The sequence below is a fragment of the Petromyzon marinus genome, chromosome 61 (assembly GCF_048934315.1).
Source record: "Petromyzon marinus isolate PM22_M1 ecotype Great Lakes invasive population chromosome 61, UKy_Petmar_22M1.pri1.0, whole genome shotgun sequence".
Taxonomy (NCBI): domain Eukaryota; kingdom Metazoa; phylum Chordata; class Hyperoartia; order Petromyzontiformes; family Petromyzontidae; genus Petromyzon; species Petromyzon marinus.
The window spans coordinates 9,182,260-9,202,346 of NC_133727.1; the positions used below are offsets into that span (position 1 = coordinate 9,182,260).

The following is a 20,087-nucleotide window of genomic DNA, read 5'->3' on the forward strand; positions in this document are numbered from 1 at the left end:
TTCTGTCTACAGGAAACCCACCCACACAGATTCCTACTTGAAGCCTGATTCCCATCACCACCCAGCCCAAAAGAATTCTCTCATCAAAACTTTATACCATAGGGCTCATTGCATTTCAGACCAACACCACCTGACCAGTGAATTAAAACATGTACACCTGGCCCTCTAAAGGAATGGATACTCTGACCGTACCATCCGCCAAGCTGTTTCTCCCTCCATACAGAAACAACCACTTGATACTCCGGTCAAAACCATCACACTACCATATATAGCAGGCGTTACTAAAAAGATTTCCAAAATTCTAAACAAACACAAGATCCAGGTCCGGTTCAATACAGTACATAAAATTCGTGATCTGATCCCATCCGTGAAGGATGTCATTCCTGACTTACAGTACCCCAGGGTTTACAAATTGAGTTGTACCTGCGGTGATTGCTATATCGGGGAGACAAAGCGACGTGTCTCTGACCGAATTCGCGAGCACAAATCAGATTTGAAACACGGCAGAACGAATTCTTCTGCCGTGGCTGATCACTGTTACAACGCTGTGGGTGATCACGATATAATTTTCTCCGATACCAAGGTTCTTTGCAAACCCACAGGTTTTTATCAGAGATTTGTTCACGAGGCAATTCAGATCTACAAACACAGACACAATTTCAACCGAGAAGATGGTTTCAAATTAAGCAACCGTTGGAAAGATGTTCTAAATCGAACCAAACATTAAACTAATTTTCATTGGTACAGTATATTTTTTCTAGTAGTGGTACCCCAAACTTTCGCAGCACAGGCGGGTGCACTGCCGTGGCCGATCACTGTGCTAGACCTTTCATCATGCTAAGTCCGCCAATCAAATGCTACATTTTTATGCTAATTCCTTTGTCAAGGCACCTTAATCCCTCTCACACAGCTTAAAGGTCATAGTCTGAGCTTGGCTCTGTTTCACTCCAGCGCAGTCTTCGAGACAGTCTGGTCCCTTCACCTGATGAAGGCCGCTTGTGTTGTGGCCGAAACGTCGTGATTTTTGTTGTTTTATTTTTTACCTACATGACTTTACCGAATAGAACCAAAGAGTATGGATCCTTGCAGTCACGAAAGCTTCAAATCTAGAATATGAATCCCTGCAGTCACGAAAGCTTGAAATCGAAATTTCGAAACCGTCCGGAGTTTTGTTTGCATAAGGTGGTCCAGATGTCTTGTGATCCCCCCCCATCCTAATATGATTCTCTAAAACGTAATGGGTTTTTTTAAAGGAAGGTTTATTTAAAACAAAAATGAATATGCAAAGGGAAAACAATTCTAAAGGAAAATTAAGTGTGGGTCACAAGACATCTGGACCAATCTGCACAGTCCTGAATATAAAAAAGCTGCTGATAATGTTCAATTACGGAAGGCCGTGGGTCCCGATGAGTCGTGTCAGGCAAAAAATTATTAACTTATATTTCTTTCTGTGGAGGTTATGTTCCGTTTTGTTATTTTTTCGTATGTTGGCAGCAATATGTTCAGACGCTAAAATGACAAGCAGTGAGTGAGGTAAGGGGCCGTCCATAAATGACGTCACGCGATTTTGGACGATTTTTGACCCCCCCCCCCCATCGTCACACGGCGTCACAAAAAGTCAGACCCCCCTCAAATATGACGTCACAAAGCTCTGCCCCCCCCCCAAAAAAAACACACACATGCTTCAAATTGCTTTAAACTATTGTCATTGTAGTGCGTATTTAATGTGGCACTGCATTCTGATGTTGTAGGAGACAACATTTATTAAAAAGTCTATTTAATTACGTAGAACCTGTTGTCTATATTTATTTAAAGTTGCGCATTTTGATGTGACGTCACATTTCTCACCCCCCCCCACCTCATATTCTTGGTTCTTTCGGTAAAGTCACGTAGAAGGGAAACAATAAAATAATAAAAATATAAAACAATAAAATTATCACGACGTTTCGACTGCAACACAAGCAATCGTAGAAGGGAAGCAATAAAATAATAAAGATAAAATAACCGCCACTTTAAAAAAAATATATTGCTGTGGTTTTCACACCTGATGATGATTGCTTGTGTTGCAGTTGAAACGTCGTGGGAATTTTATTGTTTTATATTTTTATTATTTTATTCTTTCCCTTCTACGATTGCTTGTGTTGCAGTCGAAACGTCGTGGGAATTTAATTGTTTTATATTTTTATTATTTTATTGTTTCCCTTCTACGATTGCTTGTGTTGCAGTCGAAACGTCATGGGAATTTTATTGTTTTATATTTTTATTATTTTATTGTTTCCCTTCTACGATTGCTTGTGTTGCAGTCGAAACGTCGTGGGAATTTTATTGTTTTATATTTTTATTATTGTATTCTTTCCCTTCTACGATTGCTTGTGTTGCAGTCGAAACGTCGTGGGAATTTTATTGTTTTATATTTTAATAATTTGTATAATTTTATTGTTTCCCTTCTACGTGACTTTACCGAAAGAACCAAGAATATGAACCCCCACCTCGCCACACATCGTCACAAATGTCTGACCCCCTGACCCCCTGACCCCCCCTAGGTGCGTGACGTCATTTATGGACGGCCCCTCAGCTGTGGCCACGACGGGAGTGCTTCAGGAGAGAATAATTTGTGTGATTGGATATCTGCTAGTTAATATGTTGTTGTTATTATTATTACATACCTGTCAACCCATAGGGTTTACCCGTATTATTGTACGGGGCGTACAGCCGTTTAAATACATGCAACATTTGATTATTTTTGTCTATTTGTTTGTGTTTCTCACTTGTGATGGAACTTTGTAGGGTGAACGTTGAGATTTATAAGGGCACCGCGTGACCAATAATGTCTGAGTTGGTCTGTAATAAGGTAGAGCGCTGATAGGGGCTTGACATGTATGTTATTATGGATTGATAAAGCAGACAAATGTCTACATTTTTTTTTATAACTCATAAAAAATAATTATTTTAAGTTATCAAATCGATTCCCCGTCCGCCAGTGCAATTATATCTGCGCTTCGATTCCCGTATGGCTCTGAAGCAGAATCGATAACGTCGCGATTCGTTCGCTGAATCGATTCCTCCACCCACTACACCACACACACACGTGGTCGTTTTGTGTGGCCCCGCAAAAAACGGCGATGCTCAAGTCCAAGACGTTCGTGAAGAAGAGCCGCTCCGGCGGGGTCATGAAGGTGGTGAGGGAGCACTACCTGAGGGACGACATCGGCTGTGGCTGGGCCCTTTGCGTCGAGTGCGCGGCCTTCGCCGCCAAGGCCGCGCCGCGGGCCCAGGAGCCGGAGGAGGGAGCAGGCCCCGCCGGGCTGTTGCAGGCCCGGCCCGGGGCTCGCAGCGGCCTCTGTGACGGTGGGGCACCACACGTCGTGATGCCGGACAGCAACGTGGTGCTGCACCAGGTGAGGGCGAGGCGGCGGCGGCGGGCGCTAAACGCTCGCCCGTTCACTCACCCGTTCACTCATCCGCCCAACGCATCGGGAAGAGTTGATTCACTCGCTCGTCCAACTCATTCACTTCATTCCAACTCGCTGCACTTACTGACTCACAAGCTCACCACCAACTCGCTCGCTCACCGACGTATTCGCTCAACCACCAAACTCGCCCACTCACCCGAATGAGCGACTCGCCAACCAATTCACTCATCCATTGACAAACTTGCTCCCCAACTGGCTCACTCACAAACTAACCCGTTCACGCACTCAACCACCAACTCAATCTCACTCAAACCACCAACTCACTCAACCATCAACTCACTCAACCCACCATCTCACTCAAACCACCAACTCACTCAAACCACCATCTCACTCAAACCACCATCTCACTCAAACCACCAACTCACTCAAACCACCAACTCACTCAAACCAGCATCTCACTCAACCATCAACTCAATCTCACTCGAACCACCATCTCACTCAAACCACCATCTCACTCAAACCACCAACTCAAACCACCATCTCATTCAAACCACCATCTCACTCAAACCACCATCTCACATTTACCACCATCTCACTCAAACCACCAACTCACTCAAACTACCATCTCACTCAAACCACCAACTCACTTAAACCACCATCTCACATTTACCACCATCTCACTCAAACCACCAACTCACTCAAACGACCATCTCATTCAGACCACCATCTCACTCTAAAAGGTTGAAGATTAAGGTGCAGGCAGCCCTGAAAATATATTGGCTCGCGCCACTGCAAGCGGAAGGGACTCCCAACTAGAGGGAAGCTCCCTTCTGGAGGATATGTTGTTGAGCCAGACGTTTGGAAGAGGTGGGAGTAACCCACATTTTACCCCACCACACACGAACTGCCGATGGACTACCCATTGACAGTGCTGAGTGGACAACGGCAGGCCCAGTGAGGGGGGATTTAGGAAACGGTTCAATCACCTGCCGCGCTTGGAGGACGAACCGGCGGCATTAGGGTTGCCAAGCCCAGTGTGATGACCGTCACATTATGGCAGCATCATAACCTGAATATTTTTCCTGGATCAATCCGATGAGCTATAAAGCTCTTTTTCACAGATGTCCAGCACCACTTAATTCATGATTTGGATGAGGGGTTCCTGAATCAGGTGAGAGACAGATTTGTCCTCCTCTACCAGGTGAGGTCGGGCAATTTTACTTCTCACTTCACCTTCCTCACCTCAACAGGTAATGTAGGAAAATCATTGCTCCTGAACTAGGTGAGAGCCCAATCAGGTGTGACCTGTGGTGCATAAGGGGACCACACCAATGAAAAAAAATAATACTAAACTTTTTTATTTTCTTGGTTCTTTCGGTAAAGTCACGTAGAAGGGAAATAATAAAAATATAAAACAGTACAATTCTCACGACGTTTCGACTGCAGCACAAGCAATCATCATCCCTTCTACGTGACTTTACCGAAAGAACCAAGAATATGAATCCCTGCACTCACGAAAGCTTAAAATCAAAATGTATTTTTTATTTATTTACCAAGGTCACATCTATAACAGCAGCCACTATACCTGACCAGTGTTACTCATTTCTACTGTTACCTATTATTATTATGATTAGTATGTGGACCCACCACAATGCGTTATACCCCTGCTACAACTTTATCACCTTAGTTCTCATCTGATCTCCGATGCTAAGCAGAGTTAACCCTGGGCTTGCCCTGAGCTACAGACGTGTGACTGTCAGGTGACCAGGGGATGGCAGTGCTGAGTGTTTTCTTCAGCTGCAAGCCGAATGTGGGGAGTTGTGTCGACTGACAGGCAAAGCTGTACCAGCTCAGCGCTCAGACCTCTTGAGACACACACCCACATTACGATCATATGATATAATAATGTTTAGTTTTAAGTGGAGCGCCGTTCATGCAAATTGCATGAACAATGTCACTGCAGCCAAGCAGTGAGCCGGCACCAACAATTGCCCAAGCTCTATATACCAATATATTCCAGCCAATTTATGCGTGTTTATTCATGTTGGGGGGCAACACTTTATCCCATACAGAAGGGACAGATAATATTAGTCCACAGTTTGCTCTGCTGCCTTTTGGCATATCCAGGGTATGGCACTTCCTGCATGCTCACGGGAAAGAAGTTTCACAACATTTGCGTGATCCACGAATCCTCGCCTCAACGGTGCTGGATTACAGGCGTGCACCACCGCTGCCCGGCTAATGAATGCCCCCTCGTGTGTACGTTTGCGTGTGTGCTTGCTTCTCAGATTGACCTGCTGGAGGACCCGTGCCTGCTTAACGTGGTGATTCTGCAGACGGTGTTACAGGAGATCCGCCATCGCTCCGCTCCCGTCTACAAGCGACTTCGCGACATCATCGCCACTCCGCAGAAACACTTCTACGCCTTCACCAATGAGCACCATCGGTAGGCGCAGCTCTCCAACCGGTCCTAGCCATCTCGCCAATCCAGTGTGCACGGCACACGAATTGACGCCTCTTTACTTCTGAACTGTGGCACACGGTGGGACTGTTTCCCACTGCCAGAGGGCCAGCAGAGTTGGTGGCATAGTGGCGTTGTGCATAAGGCTGCCCCTGTCCAGATGGCCAAGGATTGGTAGCTGATTTTTTGGCCAGGGCTGAAATTAATTGCACTCCTTTTATTGAATTTTGGCACTCCGTGGGGTGGGGTTTGAATTGTATGTTTGTTGAACTTCCTTCACACAGTACATAGCCAACTGTGCTACGTACAGTTGAGATAATAAACTGTGCATCTGATTTGGCTGGTGGAACTGAACGCCCCCGTGGCTTGAGTTACCGAGCGGAAAGGCGTTTTATAAATGTAATTTATGATTATTAAATACATTTCTCGTCATTAAAACTGGATTCCTGAAGGCGTTTCCAGCACTCGGAGGGAAACCTCGGACATTATGCCAAACAACTCACGGAACTACATGATTTACACTTCTTGCAGAGCTTTGCTCATTTTTCTGCCCCAGAAGAGGTACAATTTTCCTAGTCGACCTCTTAAGCGCCATTTCCACTCTCGTCAACTTTGTTACTGTGACTCGCGTGCAAGTGATTACACAGCAACGCCCAGTGTGATTGTCTAACAGCGCCGTAACTTGATTGTCGTGTGTCTCAGAGACACGTACGTGGAGCAGGAGAAGGGGGAGTCTTCCAATGACCGTAACGACCGAGCCATCCGCGTGGCCGCCCGCTGGTACAACCAGCACTTGGCCAAGGCATCGGAGGAGTCCGGGCGCAATGAAAATGGCGATCCACCCACAGTGCTGCTCGTGACGAATGACCGCGAGAACCGGGAGAAGGCGCGTGCTGAGGGGTTGCAAGCGTACACCGGTATGTGAGCAGTTCCGGCGCCGCCGCAGCGTTATACGACGTGAACATGCAGTGGTTTTCTCAAAAGATGAGAGGGCTCATTTCAGGCCAAGTCTACCTAGAAGAGACCCAAACTACAGTATCACCATTCATATCTTACTGGCCACCAATGTTAACTCTTGTCACACTACTCATTGGTTTTATTCGGTAAAGTCACGTAGATAAAATAAAACAAAATAAAAGAAAACAATTTAATCACGACGTTTCGGAGGCAACACAAGCTTCCGTCTTCAGGTGGAATAGTCAACGCAGAATATCTGACACAGATAGTCTGACACAGATAGTCAACGCAGAATATCTGACACAGATATTCTGCGTTGACTATTCCACCTGAAGACGGAAGCTTGTGTTGCCTCCGAAACATCGTGATTTAATTGTTTTATTTTATTTTGTTTTATTTTATCTATGTGACTTTACCGAATAAAATCAAAGAGTATGAATCCTTGCAGTCACGAAAGCTTCAAATCTTGTCACACTGCTTTGCACATGTAACAGCCCTCTTTTTCAATCCACTGCTGGGTGTGGGCCTCGTTCTGTGCGAGGTTGTGCAAGGTTGTTTGACCGTATGGTAGATCCCCGTTGAATGCGCGTTCACACTACGCGTTTTGGCTTTAATATGGTTTTACCTTTTTATGGATAGTTTTTAGATTTTAACGCTCAACCGCGCTCGCTACATTGCAAGTATAGCGCGTGGTCACGGACTACTTTTCTGAGCGGCGTCGGTGTTAGCAGTGTTGTTGGATGATGCTAGAAGCTGTAGTACTGATGTATGCTGTGATACCCAGCGTACCTTCCTCTTCCTCGGTCTTTGTTCCAGCAGGATCTTTGTGCGCGGAGCGTCATCTCGCTCCTTTATATTTTTCACTCACCATATCTCTCACTTGAGATTTAAATAAGGGAGTGTCATACTTAGCATATTGATAGAGATACTATATAAACACAACACATTTTAAAATAAACATGTAAAACAGTGTACTGTGCTATCAAAAACAATTAAATTACGGGCTGGAACGGCACCCCCACCTTTATCGTTATTTGTTACGGGAAAATTACTCCCGTTGAACGCGGATCAGTTTCACTTAGCAATTGTCAGGAACGCAACCCCCGTGTTAAGCGAGGACTTGCTGTATCTCACAACTTTGGTCAGTGCGGGTTGGTGACGACGATAGCGCGGAACAAAACAATGGACATTGCTTCACCGCCATATGCTGCCCACCACAGCCTATAACAATCTGCTGCGGTCTACTTTACCAAAGGCTGCTTTATAATACTCCAATGGCATGACAACAATACGATGATAATATCCGAGTAGATGGGAGCCTCGGAAAGAACGATTTGCCCCCCAGCTTCACGATTAAATGAATACAAGGGCTCGGGGCCGTGATGCCATTTAAGGATCCCTCTCTTTCACAGTGGTAAATGTAGTGCCTCTTGTTAAACAGTGCTTCGGTCATTGAAGTGCTGTCGTCCCGACAGTTCTGTTCCTTCACCTGAAGAAGGCCACTTGTGTTGTGGCCGAAACATCGTGATTTTTGTTGTTTTATTTTTTACCTATGTGACTTTACCGAATAGGACCAAAGAGTATGGATCCTTGTTGTCACAAAAGCTTCAAATGTAGAAGTGCTTCAGTTAAACAGGAAAATCAATAAATCCTGCAGGCATGACTTGAAAAGTAACAAATTAACATTTTGGGTGGCACTCTAAATCGTCCGGTAAATCGTGTCGCCAATTATAATTTCTGCGTTTATCTGCGCGTGTCTGTGTACCCCCAGTGGAGGAATACGTGCGCAGCTTGCTGGACAACCCTGAGTTGATTGACCGTCTGGCACTGGCCTCGGAGCAGGTGAGACTCCGTATGCGTGCATCAGCTCTGCCCCCCCCTCATATTTATGGTGCGGGCCTGTACCCTTGTCCGACCCCTCACTTCCGCCTTCAATCCAGCTGCCTCACTGAAGAAAGGGACACTTGCCTTGCGCTGAGTACGACGTTCCGCTGGTTGTAATCGCCAGGGAAACAATATACTCGATTTGTAAGTGTTGTGGGTTTACTCTCCAATACACTGGCGTGCTGCAGTAGTAACTAATTGACACGTTTTGTTTTACGTAACAAACCTTACTAATTGGCTGTACCGGGTTAACTACACACATTTACGCGCTCTTACCCAAAAACCTTTTTTATGGATAATATTGGTCGCAAAAGAATACGTGTTAAACAGCTCCCTTTTAGAACGTCTCATTCTCACCAGCAATGGTCAATCAATCAAATAAATCCTAGATTTATAACGTGGCATATTTAGCAAAAAGCAGAGACGGAAGGGTGAAACTCTAGAGTTAGCTCTATGATATCCGCTTTTGTGGAACGTTCTCTAACACGGATGGCTGTACTGCTCTGAGATAAATCAGACTGGATCCTTCGTCTCGTTACGTGATGGCGGTTGCAAAATTGTTGTTGACGCGTGCATGTGCCGTGCGTGTGCTGTGTACGTGTGCAGGATGTGGTGGAGTCCCGGGTAATCTTCCCCGAACATCTCCCGCTGTCCCAGCTGCAGCAAGGTGTGCGCTCCGGCCGGTTTGTCCAGGGAACCTTCCTTGCGAGTCGTGAGAATTACCTGGAGGGGACTCTGAGGGTGCGAGGGGATGGTGACAGTGATAAAGAGGTACACGTTTCACAAGCCTGCGTCCGGAAGGAACAATGCTGTTCGATCGTATCTGTGTGAGTTTTAAAAACAAATTTATAATGAAGCAGTGGCATAGCATTCTTGGCATAAGCAGTAGCTCTTAACCTTTACTGCAAGGCTGCAGTAAAGGTTAAGAGCTACTGGGCTAAAATATTTGTATTTAGAACGTCTTTTGCACCCTACGTAGGTGTTGTAGCCTGGCTCCTGCCCCCCCGCCCTGTGGGTCCTGGTGCAGTTGCACTGCCTGCACACTCGATAGCTACGCCACCACAACCACAGTATATACGTTAATTGTGACTACTTTAATAATAGGGTTTTTCCCTTTTTTTCTGGCAACAAAACTGAAACCTTTTACAAGGAATCATGTGTGCATTAACCACAATATTTGTGGTCAAAATTCAAACAAAAACACACTATGATAATATATGCATTGTCCTTGAGACTGATTGGTCCACACCAGGGACGGCTTTCTTTTGAGCCTCGACCCAATTGGTGCGAGACCAGAGGACGCCAAAAGGCGTACGCATATATTGCAAATATTATCAGTGTGTTTTTCTTTGCATTTTGACCACAAGTATTGTGGTTAATGCACACATGATTCCTTGTAAAGGTTTCAGTTTTGGTTCCCAGAAAAAAGGGGAAAAATCCTATTATATTTTGGTACTGGCAAAGGAGGTCTAATGATGGTTGTGACTACTTTGTTAACAAAATGAATGGTCTATTTCCACCTCCAAAATGTAACGTTAAATAACAATTAGGTACATTGGCCCTTTGTTGGAAAAAAAACCCAGTCCAGAAATTGCCCTGCTTGAACATATGTTGCTGAAAAACATCGGTTTCAGAAGATTCATGGGCTAATAGTCCTACATTTTAAATTGTTTATTCGTAGTATTAAAACTCTTGTACAGTAAAACCTTGGATTGCGAGCATAATTCGTTCCGGAAACGTGTTTGTAATTCAAAGCACACGTATATCAAAGCACTCGTATATCAGTTGTGATCACGTGACGCTCGGCAGTACAAAGCTGCTCGTATTGCAAGACCCTCGCTCGTTTATAAAATTAATATTTATTAAAAATGTTGCTCGTCTTGTAAAACACTCGCAGACCAAGTTACTCGCAATCCAAGGTTTTACTGTATATGCTGCTCTCTAACAGCACTTAGCCCAGCGGTCTGTTAAGACTATACGGGGGATCTTTTTTGTCTGCGTGCAGGTGTTGATCCAGGGGCTGCAGCATTTAAACCGCGCGATGCACGACGACATCGTGTGCGTGGAGATGTTCCCCGAGGAGCGCTGGGTTGCCCCCTCCTCGCTGGTCCTGCACGATGAGGGCGTCGCAGGGGACGTTGCAGAAGAGAATGAGGAGGATGTGGTGAGTGGAGCGTCAACACTGCCGAACCAAAATCAAACCCAGACACCTGCAGTGTGCGTGTCTCTCTCCCCGTGGTCGCATGGATTTTTCTCCAGGTCCTCCGGCTTTTCCCTCCACAGTTACAATCTGACATGCACTTAGAGTATTTGGCTGCTATCAATTTCAAATGTGATAAGATACTTCATTGAACGATCATTTGTGGCCAGGTCACTTAAAAAGAGCTATATAGCTCTCAGGGTCCTTACCTGGTAAAGTTATTTAGTTTATAGTTTTTAAATAGTTTTAATATAGTTTAAACAAAGAATAACAACAAAGACTCATCCACTTCAAGATAGACCTTAAACATAATGAACACTGTGTGACCAGACAACAATCCACATTAGAGATGCTGTTAGCTTGATTTTGCGTTTATTAAATGACTTTACATTACATTACTTCAAAATCAAGTCAGGAGTGCTAATCATTTCGTACTATTTTTGTGTGTACGTAGGGGTTATTTGACCATACTTCGGTGCGGGTTGGTGAAGGGGGGGGGGGGGCATAGATCAGGAGCATAGAAGGACAGGACAACAGTTCATTTTGCTGTACTGCGCTCTGCTGCCAGCCATTTTGGCGCAGAGCCTATACCACCTGTTATGCATATCCAGGCTCAACACGGCGTCGCTTCCACGGTCTGAGCTGGGTCACAGGGTGGCCTCTATATTGAAAACTAATTTCTTTAGAACTGCTTTTGTATTTGGATTGTTGTCCTTTCCGCGCACCTCCGATTAGCATGGTTGGCTGTGTACGGTGCGAAATAAGTTCTACATACATACATACCACAGTGACAAAATGCAAAACATAATAAAGTACAGCAATGAAGTTAATTGAAATTGGCACGAAAACAACCGTGGTTTATGAAAAGTCGACAATATTGCACAAACATAAACAAGTGTTAGATATTAAATCGCATGTAGTGCAAGTTGGCTTGGTCAGATTATTTATAGACTGATCATTGCGCGGTTATACTTATAAAAACGTTGCGTAAACATTTAACACCTTTTAGGGTGACTGATGTGCTAAGCAGGTAAGAGAAAATGTCAATCAGAGAAATCATAAAGAATCGAGAGATTAAGCATCAAATTGTGAATTAGATGGGAGGGTAACCTTTGTTGTAGATAATATTGGTCGCAAAAGCCTACGCGTTTTTTTAAACGTGTGGTATCTGATGGGCGTGTTCCGGTTGATTCTGTCAATCGCCAGAACTGTTTTAACTTATCAATATTTACGGAGGACTCCTCACTGTGATCTTTTGTCATTTTAACAAAGCGTCAGTCTCATTATTGACATTGATGAGACACAGCATGAAACCACATCCGCAGGTTAAGCGCTATTGTTTTGGATTGCTCCTTCCCCTTCAAGCCAAATTGTATTGTGTTACGCAGTGAGTTGGTAAAAAAATAGTTATTTAATTATTTCAGTGTGTGAGAGAGACGCTACTGTGGTGAGTGCTCATTTGAGTTTGCGTTGTCATCTCCCGGTGCTATCCCAGCTGCTGCTGCTGCTGTCGTCGCTCTTGCTTAGATTACGCAACATGATGTTTGTCCTTTGTTTTGGTCTCCAGCTGAAAGCCGAAAGTGGGAAGATGCGTCGGCCCACTGGCAAAGTGGTCGGCATCATCAAGCGGAACTCGAGGCCGCTGTGCGGCATGCTCATGCCCAGCCCAATCAAGGAGGTGGGCTGATCTGCATGTGTGTGTGTACGTGTGGGGAGCGGTGATGTAGCGGTTAGCGCGCTGCGCTACGAATCCTGGGACCGGAGTTGGATTATATTTATCGCTTATAACCAATAAACAGCGGCAAATGTCTGAACCTGTCTTGGGCCCTTCCCTAGGTCGACTCGGCCATAAATGAGTCTCTGATGTGGCATGTAAACATCAGCGCTGTGGAGACAAAGGCGGTCGGGCATGGTGCTGGCCGTACCCACCCCGTCGTTTGCCGTACCAGCTTGAATAGGTGTGTGCTGACGGCACTCGCCCAAACAGTTTGTTGAATGCCTTACTGGGGGCTCTTTGTGCGTGTTGCAGGCCACCCGCCACCTGTTCACGCCCGCGGACCGCCGCATGCCACGAGTGCGGGTGGAGACAAGACAAGCAGCGTCCCTGCAGGCCCACCGCATCGTGGTGGCCATCGATGGCTGGCTGCGACACTCCCGCTACCCGAACGTACGACTGCACCGTGACGCCCCGCACGCCGTGACACCTCACCCGTCCGTCCCGTGGTCGGCATCATCGGGCTCATCCTTCTGTCACTTGATGCACGGCCACGCGGCTCTGTATGCAATACAGCTGTCGAACCCAAAACACGAACGGTGACACGGTGAATTGGAAGTCAGGGTGGATGAGCTGGCAACTTTGATTTTTTTGTTTGAAAGCATGGCAAACTCACCTGTGATTCAACCTAGGTTATTAAGGTGTTGTAAGTTGATAGTCTCAGCCCAGTCACCAATAACTGCACCAAAAACGATATTAAATTTGGTCGTGCACTTCGATTGTTTAATTTCCATCTCTGAGAAAACTACTGCTTTTGACTGCCATGTGATGAACATTACTTTGATTGGCAGAGTGGTTGGAAATGCACTGCCCCCCTACAATTTGGACCGCATTTCACTTCATTGGATCTTAGAAGTAGCTCTGTTATGTCTGCTCCTGTGGGTCGTCCTTGACCACGAAGGGTGGTATAGATTGCTTGTCTTGTGTGATACCATTAACACAATGAGAAAAAAAATTGGTGAATAGCTAAATATATTGTTAAGATGTATTATTTGGGTTGTATCTTTGTTTAAACAGATGCCGGTTAATATTCTACATCATGAACGTTAGGTACAAGGTTGGCATTGTGGTTGTGCTTTTCATACCTATTTGCCACTGCACAACCGAGCGGCACCATGGCTGGCACGGTTTAGTAGGCTGCAGGTTGTTTATCCACTGAAAAAGCAGATCCATGCCATGGACGGTCAATGCTTTGAACAAGTCTAGGCACGTGCAGATGACGCTGTGGTGCCACGTCCCCGTGGTGTACCGACTGCCGTCACACAACATGTCGCTAGCCCCGCCCCTGGCCCTGCTCGGCCCCCGGATAGATTTGGATGCCTTGTGGGGCCTGCATACTACGGTTTGGTTCCGGTTCGACACGGCAAAAAGCCAGTGGGTGACCACAGACACCTCGAGAGATTTGCGCTGTCTGGGTTCCAATGTACCATTGGAAAAGGGATACCAGTGACGATTGGCCACGTATGTGCATATGCATGTTGAACGTAGACAACCGTGCTTATCGTCGGTGTGCTTGTGCAGGGCCATTTTGTGCGCTCTCTGGGCGAATGTGGGGATAAGGAGACAGAGACAGAGGTGCTGCTGCTGGAGCATGACGTGCCACACCAGCCCTTCAGCCAGGCCGTACTTGCATGCCTGCCCCCTCCCACGTTCAGCATCACAGCAGAGGTACGCATGAGACGTGTGACGATATGTCAATTCATCGATTGAGTTCAATTCTTACGCCTGCAGTGTGGTGGTGTGTTTGGTCGTGCATGTGAGAATCCTTTACTTCTTTATTACAAGGCCCACGGGCCACTGGTGGCCCCTGGTTGCCTTTGATGTGGCCCATGACGTGTGGCCCCCGACGTATAGGCCCCCGACAATAGACAAATGTGAAAACACCCCCCATCATCGTGCTGTCAAACCTCAATAGTTTCAAGATGTTTGGCCTGCGTAGAATACCTTCTAGAGGGCCTCTCTGGAGCTCTCCTTCCAGTCGAGGTCCTTCCACTGCACTGGCATGAACGAGAAGCCATGGGGCTCTACACCTTTACCGCAGACCGTATGTAGAAAAGCCGTCGACCTGAAAGAAAGTCGATGGCTCGGACACATCATCGTAAGAAGAGAGGAAATTCACATCGGAGGAAGGAAGGCGACGGACTTATGGAAGCACCAGGGCGGAGACCCAAGAGGCAGGCCTCGAGAGATGCGGATCAAAGTGGTGAGCCAGGATGTGGAGGACTCTGCAGTGGCCGTGGAGATGGTCCAGTACAGAAATGAATGGAGCAAGGGGACTACAGACTTTTCTCTTATAACGCTGTACTTGCGTTCCTGAAGAACACCGAATTGTGGAAAAATCGCGTAATTTATAATATAGGGTAAAGCACAGTCCGCAAGGACACGTGAGATGCGTACGCAGGCTTAACAAAGACTTCGGGTATGTGAGTAGCATCTAGGAGCATCCAGCAGCATCCCGCCTTGTGTGATGCTGCACCGAGGCAACCGTACAACCGCTTATTCTGCCTCGCACAACACAGTTCTGTTCACTCGATCGCCTTTTATCCATTTCACATCCATGTTATGAAAAAAATGTGTTCCCTAATGCATTCATCGCATTATATCTAATTCACGATATGAAAACACGCGGAGTTATAGGAGAACGGAATGTACTTTCAAAATATTCAGTCGCCTATTGAGAAGATAGAACGCCATTAGAATAAAGTTGGTTTACCCATGTATGGCTCACCCTGTGTTTTGTTTGTTGTAAGGCAGCGTTTTGTTGAACCTGGTGCTGTGTGTGTCCCGTACAAGGACCAGGCTGGCAGGGAGGACCTCCGTGCGTTGTCCATCTGCAGTGTGGATCCTCCAGGCTGCACAGACATCGACGATGCCCTACACTGCAAACCGCTCGACAATGGGAACACCGAGGTATTCATTAGGTGGTGGTAATCGTGGTCACGGTCGCGGTAATTCGTGCCTATTCCTTTCATGGTTTTGTCAATGCTAGCGGAGGTGACAAGGGGAGTTTAGTGGCACAATGATAAGTGCACTGCACAGTCATCCTGTCAAGCTGGCTTAGATTCCCAGTCATGGCTAACACCGGTACAGAGTGATATCTAAAAAAACTGCCCAAGTTCTCCCCTTCACCACCTGCATTGACCATCGTAATAAAGCAAGGTCAAATGACAATCACGACCCATTACGGCATGGAGAAGCCCTCATCCTGCAGTGGATTGACAAAGGGGTGGACAATATTCCTGTTATTAAGTTTCCAAACATTGTTGCCTTAGTGCCCGTATTCTTGGTCTCTGCTCGGCTCAGGACTGACTTCAACATGGCTCGGTTCTGGCTTGATCTGCTCCGTTGCCTCCAAAGATGTATGAGTGGCTTAGCTGTGCCTTGGCTCAGGCTCAGCTCACGGAAATTCTGAGCGTGGATGGGAGCATTCAGAGATATACGAGGAGGCACAAGGGACACAGAGGCTCAGGGCTGGAACCATGCTTAGAGGCAGCTCGGGTTTTAAGCGTTGCTTTGATGTGGCTTATTGAGAATTAGAATCAGAATATTTATACTGGAGGAATCCGATGAGCTATAAAGCTAGTTTTCACATGTCCAGTAGAGGCGGGTAAGAACGTTACAACAACAAACAGTACAAAAACATAATAGTAGTGCAAAGTACAAGAAAGATAAACAAATAACCCAAACGCAAACAAATACAACTAAACCATCCCCATCTTACCAGGCAAAGCCCACTGAGGTATTGATTTATTTTTGATTAGTGACCTGACCACAACTGAATAGCTCAACAAAGTGGCCCATCATTTGGACATTTATAGCAGCCAAAATAATAGAAATAATCTCAATGCATGTTGCGCGAGAGCCAAGCCTGAGCCAAGCCATGGCTAAGACCCCACTGGCCTAAGTGTCCACGTCACTGGCCGAATGCCTGGTTCACAATGAATGCACCAGGTAGTAATGGGTGTGCATTTCATTTCACATTATTGTGCTTTGGTTGGAGTGGCTATGGTGGAGGTTATGCATGCATGTGGAGTGAGCGACTTCCGACAGACGTCTAGTAGAAGGCGTCTTATTTATTAAAAGCACACAGGGCGATACACTTCGTAACGCGGCTACACCTAGGCTGTACAAACACGCAGCCAATCTGCGTCCTGCGTAGCTACGCTGGCTGGTTGACGAGCGTAGCGGCGGAGACAGAGCTGCTCTTGCAGAAGAACCAGCCACGTGGTCGAAGACGAAGAGATGACGACGGTAGCGACGCAACCAGGACCCAGACCCCACGCTAACAGCCCCGAAGTTCTGATTCGGTGCTCTTTATATCTGCCTGGAGTGGCCAAGCTCCACCTCTGGCCACGCCCCCTTTCTAGAACCTTCTAGGCCCTTCGGGATGGTTCCCAGAGCTTCTCGACTGACTTTGCCGTTGACCTTTACCCCAGATACGCCCCTTCATAATAAGGCATTATGTAATGCAGCTATAACCTTAATTACCCTTACAGGCCGGCAGGTATCACCCTGTCATTACACATCCATGCATGTGAGGGTGGTGACGGTGTATTAATGTGTGTTCTAGGTTGGGGTACACATCGCCGATGTGAGCTACTTTATCCGGCCGGGGAATGCCTTGGATGAGGAGGCATCTCTGCGTGGTACCACAGTTTACCTGTGTGAGAAGGTGAGATGTGGATTTCTTCTTGCCACAATATCAAGTGTTTTACGACCCGCCGATTTCATCCTTTCATTCTTAACTTTACGACATGATGTAAAATATTATGATGTAACGATCATCGCGGTACCAGTTTCCCCACAACTTTGTAATTGTATTTGACATTTTCACCACATTTTTTTGCGTGCTTTTCAGTACTTCCCGTATGAATAACGATAACTTAAAAATGAATTAGAATAAAAAAATGTGCAACAACAATGCTAAATATCTCTCATGATGTTTTAAACAAGGTGATTTTTGTGGATTTCTTATCATATGATGTACCGTGACATCATGAGCGGCAGGCTATCGGCGCAGTGGTAACACTCGTGCCTTGCAGCAAGGAGACGCTGGGTTTGATTACTCAACTCTTGTGCCTTTTTGCTTGCAGTTTTGTTTGTTCTCCCCCCTGTTAGTGAATGGGTTTCCTCTGGATTCATCAGATTTCCTCTAAATGAAACCCATACAATCTTAACTGGCGATCACGAAAACATCCCCTTGCTGAACAGTTACCTGCAGGTGACTTAATCATGTGTGGGTTTGCTTGCAAAACACTCGTTGAGTTGGTGCATATGTATTTGCCAGATTGTGTTTATTGACAGAGAAGTGGTTGCGTTTATGTGTTTGTGCGCCTGCAGAGGATTGATATGGTGCCAGAGTTATTGAGCTCAAACCTGTGTTCCTTGAGATCCAACGTCGACCGGTGAGATGCACCAACAACTGTGACCTCGCGAGTGCGCACATTGCAACCTATACTCAGCAGCTAACGTGCGTTGTTGCCAGGTGCGCATGTAATCCCATGATGCGTGGCACTGTTAAAGTGTCATTGTACAGATCCACAGAAGCATGTGTACATACATAAGCAGCCAAACCAGGATGGTACAATGGTAACACGTGTCTCACAGCAAGAATGGCATAGGATTGATGCCCGACTTGGTTGCCTTTCCATGTAGATTTTGTATGTTCTCCCCCTATTTAGCATGGGTTGACTCCAGGTTATCAGGTTTACTCTCATCGCTAACATAAACATGTTACTACTACTATGATCCTTAACCAAGGAAAGCCTCACTGAATCTCATAACTTCGGGAGGGTACTGCAAAGCTTTTGCAGTCGAACAATGGTTGCTACATATATATTCCAGTTGAGTAATTTGTAACAACCCAAACCGGTATTTGGCCAAACATCCCGCTGCTGAAAGAATGACTCGACTACCAAAAACTTGGCAAGACCCTCCTGAAAAAGAGTCTCGAGACTTTGCGAGGCTTTCCTGAGTGAACACCCTGCACCACTCCAATGTCGACGACTCCGCCACTCGACGGTGAATGGCGACGGTGCATGTGCTGTGCGCGTGCAGGCTGGCGTTCTCGTGCATATGGGAGATGACTCCAAAGGCTGAGATCGTGAGCACACGTTTTACCAAGAGCATCATCAATTCCAAGGTGATTTCCCCCCCCCCTCTCCCACAGACGTTCAGTTTTTGTAAAACTCTCGTTTGCTTTCACGTGTATTGTATCGGTGCCTTGCTATGTTAGTGCAGTTGAGGTTTCCGGATGGCTGAGAGGTCAGAGCGTTGAGCTTGCACCTCTGGGTTCACAAGTGTAGCGAGATGAACCGGGTTCACAAGTGGTAGTATGTATGTTGAACTTCTTTTCCACCGTATGTAGCCAACTGCTAATCGGAGGTGCGAGGTAGGACATGAAAGTAGTGAGTTGATGGTCTCTGTCCAGTCAACAATCACTGAATAAAACACAGGTTTTTTTTAGGTTAGATCGTGTGAATATGTAAATGTGTCATTAAACCCACCCACACCCGACACAGCCAACTAATAAGGGTTGTCACGTAAACAGAACATGCCAATTCGTCACGAGTACAGCACACGGGTGTGTTGTACCAGTGACGAATTGGCCACGTTCTGTTTATGTGACAACCCTTACTAGTCCGCTGTCGGGTGGTGGCGGGTTTAACGACACATTCATGTATTTACACAATCTAACCCAAAAAACCTGTATTATGGATGATATTGGTCACGAAAGCCTACGTGTTAAACTCACTGCACAACAGACCACCAAATTACATTGCACTAAATTTGGTTAAAGTCCAGCTTTGAGAATTAAAAAAATATCAATTTTGCTGTCTTTGGGTGAGCGTAACCCTCAGTGGTCATCGGGAGCCACGTAGACATCTGTTGAGTTCTGGCTTGGGCTTGGATCAGGCGTGGGCATTGTGTAATTGCGAGGACCCCATGGTTCACCCGTGGTGTGTTCATCGTATCCCCGCAGGCGTCTCTGACATACGCAGAGGCTCAGCTAATGATGGACGACGCCGGGCGGAAGGACCCGGTCACCAGCAGCTTGCGTGGCCTCAACTCCCTGGCCAAGATCCTCAAGCAGAGGCGCATTCAAAACGGGTAACTCATTGTCAAGATCCTCATCCCCTCCACCGCCTCTGGAGCGCTGAGCAGTATTAATGGGTGCACCACATTTAGTCGATCGGCAGGTCGCCTGTGGCGCGGTAAAGTGTGGTTACTCCCGTGTCTTCTAAGACATCCGGCCAGCGTGGAAGAGTAGGCTAAAATACATTGAGAGGGACTGTAAAAGGGTGTATCTCTAGAGGGGCCCCCTCTTATGGGAGCCCCCTTCTTCCAGCAGTGGCTTGAGCAAGCAATTGCAAGGCTGCACCTGTAGCTTTTTTTGAC

The 20,087-nt window shown here is 46.4% G+C and overlaps 1 protein-coding gene across 1 annotated transcript in view; it reads left to right on the forward strand.

Annotated features, from left to right (window-relative positions):
* The first annotated feature begins 2,545 nt into the window (after positions 1-2,545).
* Positions 2,546-20,087, forward strand: part of LOC142906081 (exosome complex exonuclease RRP44-like) — a 28,553-nt gene continuing 11,011 nt past the window's right edge. The window contains exons 1-14 of the mRNA XM_076053519.1: positions 2,546-3,398; positions 5,702-5,859; positions 6,577-6,791; positions 8,603-8,673; positions 9,322-9,486; positions 10,721-10,879; positions 12,483-12,593; positions 12,945-13,082; positions 14,211-14,357; positions 15,483-15,599; positions 17,260-17,361; positions 18,030-18,094; positions 18,747-18,831; positions 19,672-19,799. Of these exons, the coding sequence (XP_075909634.1) occupies positions 3,123-3,398; positions 5,702-5,859; positions 6,577-6,791; positions 8,603-8,673; positions 9,322-9,486; positions 10,721-10,879; positions 12,483-12,593; positions 12,945-13,082; positions 14,211-14,357; positions 15,483-15,599; positions 17,260-17,361; positions 18,030-18,094; positions 18,747-18,831; positions 19,672-19,799 (1,937 nt within the window). The 5' untranslated portion in view covers positions 2,546-3,122. The remainder of the gene's footprint in view (positions 3,399-5,701; positions 5,860-6,576; positions 6,792-8,602; positions 8,674-9,321; positions 9,487-10,720; positions 10,880-12,482; positions 12,594-12,944; positions 13,083-14,210; positions 14,358-15,482; positions 15,600-17,259; positions 17,362-18,029; positions 18,095-18,746; positions 18,832-19,671; positions 19,800-20,087) is intronic.